Source organism: Hyperolius riggenbachi, chromosome 1, assembly GCF_040937935.1.
Source record: "Hyperolius riggenbachi isolate aHypRig1 chromosome 1, aHypRig1.pri, whole genome shotgun sequence".
Taxonomy (NCBI): Eukaryota; Metazoa; Chordata; class Amphibia; order Anura; family Hyperoliidae; genus Hyperolius; species Hyperolius riggenbachi.
Window position 1 is genome coordinate 632,395,128 of NC_090646.1, and position 3,723 is coordinate 632,398,850.

Genomic DNA, 3,723 nt, shown 5'->3' on the forward strand with positions numbered 1-3,723 from the left:
CCATTCCTTGAAAAAGAGCTTGGAGAAACTGGAAATTATTTTTAGATGGCATTGCGTTAGTGCAACTGTTTTTGCATTTTAGCCTTTGGGGCGCACATAGGCAGTTTAAATATCTTTTTAGCGTTTTCTGAGGCTCTGTATGAGCACTTTGTGGTCGTTGAGCCCAGCAGTTGACATCAAGCTGTTCTGATCAGAGTAGAATTGATGCAGGGCTGTGAGCTGCCAGTAATAGGTTAACTGCACGAAGGAGTGGGGCGGTTCTCTGGTTTCTATGTTACAGGCAGCCCTGGTGTCTGAGTGGAGCCTGGAAGAGCTGAAGATGACAGGATTGGCTGGGACTAGCCGAAGAATCTGCCCCCTTCACACTGTGGGAAGCCTGCAAACTACAATCTCTCTGCAGATTTCCTTCACATGCTGTCAGCCTGGTAAGGCTGCACTTTTTAACTGGATGAGGACATGATTTTATTTTGTCCAGAAGGGTATTTATCAAGAAGTGAGAGATTGGCTCTCTTCTAGTGAAGGGAGGGGAGACACTAAGTGCCAGGACCTATATAGTTTGGATAAGGAGTCTTGACCTGAAATATAACTGGAAAGGACTGTTGCAGACCTATATTGTAACAGATTGCCCAGCAAGCTCATGGTGAACCGGTACTCTAGGAGTGCATAAGGGGCTAAAACTCAGACTTGAAGTATGGCTGGTGCTGTACAGACAAACGCAGCATCCCACCTGCTCCACTGTACTTACTAGAAGAAGCACCAAACAGTTTTATGAAGATTTCTACCTTGCTGATTGTATTGGAGTTGGAATTGTTGAAGCTTCTACAAACAGGACAGCTGCAAATTCATATTAAAGACCCTATGGTCAAATGGGATACATTTAAGAAAACAAATGGATGTTGGAGCACAAAAGAACGTACCCATTGTTGCAGGATTTTTTGTGCTGGACTGATTGACAATCACAACAGGATCAGTAGAATCATATCATTTCAGCTCTGATATTGTGAATGCTCCAGAGATCCCAATAAGGAAACATCAAAAAGGCGATGCTTTTGAGTCAATACAGATAGAGGGAAAATCAGGCAGCAAAGTAGACTGAACATTGCTTGGATCTTTGAAGGTGTTTTTCCTTTTAAGCCTACAGATCCTGGAGACATGATGCCTAAGGATCCCTCTTTTGAGATGTGGCAAAACTAAATCACACTGCACATTCTTGAACTGACACAACCACAGGATTTGAAAGCAAAAATCTTCTCTGCATGTGAGTACTTTGCTTATGTAACAAATACTACTACTGAATACTACTACTTTGATCATCATGCTGGACTCTGAAGCCTGGGAAGCCGGAACAATCAAATTTGGATGGTTTTGACTTTGAAATCTTGAGAATACCTTGCCATTGTTGTGTTATGTTTTCTCACTGAGTCTGAATGCATCTGCCTCTGGTCACCTCCAAACATTTATTGTCTACACATTTTGAATCCTTTTGACTTACTGTGGTTTAGTATCATGGCATTGACATCACATGTAACCTCAACTCTTGCTCTTTAGCACTAGCAACCAGAATGCAGGAGGCAGAGGAAACCGATCTACTTGGGATGTTCCCATTTTTCTTTGAGGAGAAGCAGCTGAACAGGACCAATGAGACCCTCCAGGATCTCCTCAGAGGCTTCAACTTTGAGAAGTCAGACAGGGTAGGGGACAGCTCGGCCATTGTAAGGATTATGATCTCTATAGTGTACTCTGTGGTTTGTGCCCTGGGGCTGGTGGGCAACGTGCTGGTACTGTATCTCATGAAGACAAAGCAGGGCTGGAAAAAGTCCTCCATCAACCTGTATGTGACCAGCTTGGCCGTGACGGACTTCCAGTTTGTGCTGACATTGCCATTCTGGGCTGTGGAGAATGCTCTGGACTTCAGCTGGCTTTTTGGCAAAGCCATGTGTAAAATAGTGTCTTATGTTACAGCCATGAACATGTATGCCAGCGTCTTTTTTCTGACAGCGATGAGCGTGGCCAGGTACTATTCTGTGGCTTCTGCCCTGAAGTCCAAGCGCAGACCTATAAGCTGCTCTGCTAAGTGGGTAAGTGTCCTTATCTGGGTCTCTGCCATTGTAGCATCATTACCACATGCGATCTTCTCCACCACGTCCACCGTGTCTAGCGAGGTCCTCTGTTTGGTCAAGTTCCCAGTCAACAACGGCAATGCCCAGTTTTGGCTGGGTCTCTACCATGCTCAGAAAGTTTTATTGGGGTTTGTCATTCCTTTGTTCATCATTACAATTTGTTACCTGCTCTTGGTTCGATTTATCACTGACAGAAATGTGAGCACCTCCAGCACCAAGAGGAGATCCAAAGTCACCAAGTCGGTGACCATCGTTGTGTTGTCTTTCTTCTTGTGCTGGCTTCCCAACCAAGCCTTGACAACCTGGGGTATTCTCATAAAACTCAACGTGGTGCAATTTAGCTACGAGTACTTTACTACCCAGGCTTATATTTTCCCCATCACCGTCTGCTTGGCTCACTCCAACAGCTGCCTAAATCCCATTCTGTACTGCTTAATGCGCCGAGAGTTCCGCAAAGCTCTGAAGAACCTCTTTTGGAGGATGACCTCTCCTTCTCTGACTAATATGAGACCGTTCACAGCCACCACAAAGCCAGAGCAAGATGAGCAGGGTCATGGGATGGTCCCCATCAACCCTGTAGAGCCAGATGTGATTTGCTACCCCCCTGGAGCTGTCATCTACAACAATGGCAGGTACGACCTTCTGCCCAGCAGCTCCACTGAGCAGAGATACTGACCATGACTATCAGACTACTCTGATAAACTGCCAAGTAGATTGATCCATGAGGGCTGATACTCCCTGTTCTGTAGTGAGTTCTGTACATTAGAAGGGGCAAGACTTTATTGTAGATTTTATGATTTCTATATTTTGTTTTGTGAATTGTTATACAGACAGCTTTATATGAAATGTATGTATAATATGTTTATAAAAGAAACACTATGTATCTGTAATATGTACAATATGTTTATAAGACAAAAATATATGTAACTGTAATATGTATAATAGGTTTATAAGACAAATATGTATCTGTAATTAATCTTAAACGTATTCAGGTATTTGTTTTTTTTTATCATAATGCAAACAAGTTACTTAAAGAATAACTGTAGCAAGAGGACTATTGAGGATGCCATATTTATTGCATTTTAAGCGATACCAGTTGCCTGCTCCTCAGCCTCTAATACTTTCAGCCCTGAACAAGCATGCAGCAGATCAGGTGTTTCTGACATTATTGTCAGATCTGACAAAATTAGCTGCATGCCTGTTTCTGATGTTATCCAGACACTACTGTAGCCAAGCAGATCAGCAGAGCTGCTAGGCAACTGATATTATTTAAAAGGAAATAAATATGCTAGCCTTCATAGCCCTCTTGCTACAGTTGTTCTTTAATTTTGCTAAATTTAAAGGGTAAGTCCTTTCAGTATCAGTATTTCAGTTGTAGGTTGCTTGGACCATCTACTGGCAATATATCCTACTCTACGTCCAAGTTCCCACCTGTCACACCATTATAATGGATCTCGTACTGGTCTGTGGATTTTGACTAGAGTTGGATTTCAGATTTGGGACCACGTGGATCAGAACCCCAACAGCCACATTCAGCACCGGACAGCAAGACTGGGTGCATTCCATTTAGCTCTGATACTTCCTCCTTACAGCTTAGAATCAG

At 43.2% G+C, this 3,723-nt stretch overlaps 1 protein-coding gene across 1 annotated transcript; it reads left to right on the forward strand.

Annotated features, from left to right (window-relative positions):
- Window positions 1–430: 430 nt before the first annotated feature.
- Window positions 431–2,940, forward strand: RXFP3 (relaxin family peptide receptor 3). Its single transcript, XM_068271849.1, has one exon. It carries the CDS (start codon window positions 1,563–1,565, stop codon window positions 2,793–2,795), a length of 1,233 nt encoding a protein of 410 aa, XP_068127950.1. The 5' UTR covers window positions 431–1,562; the 3' UTR covers window positions 2,796–2,940.
- The last annotated feature ends 783 nt before the right edge of the window (window positions 2,941–3,723 follow it).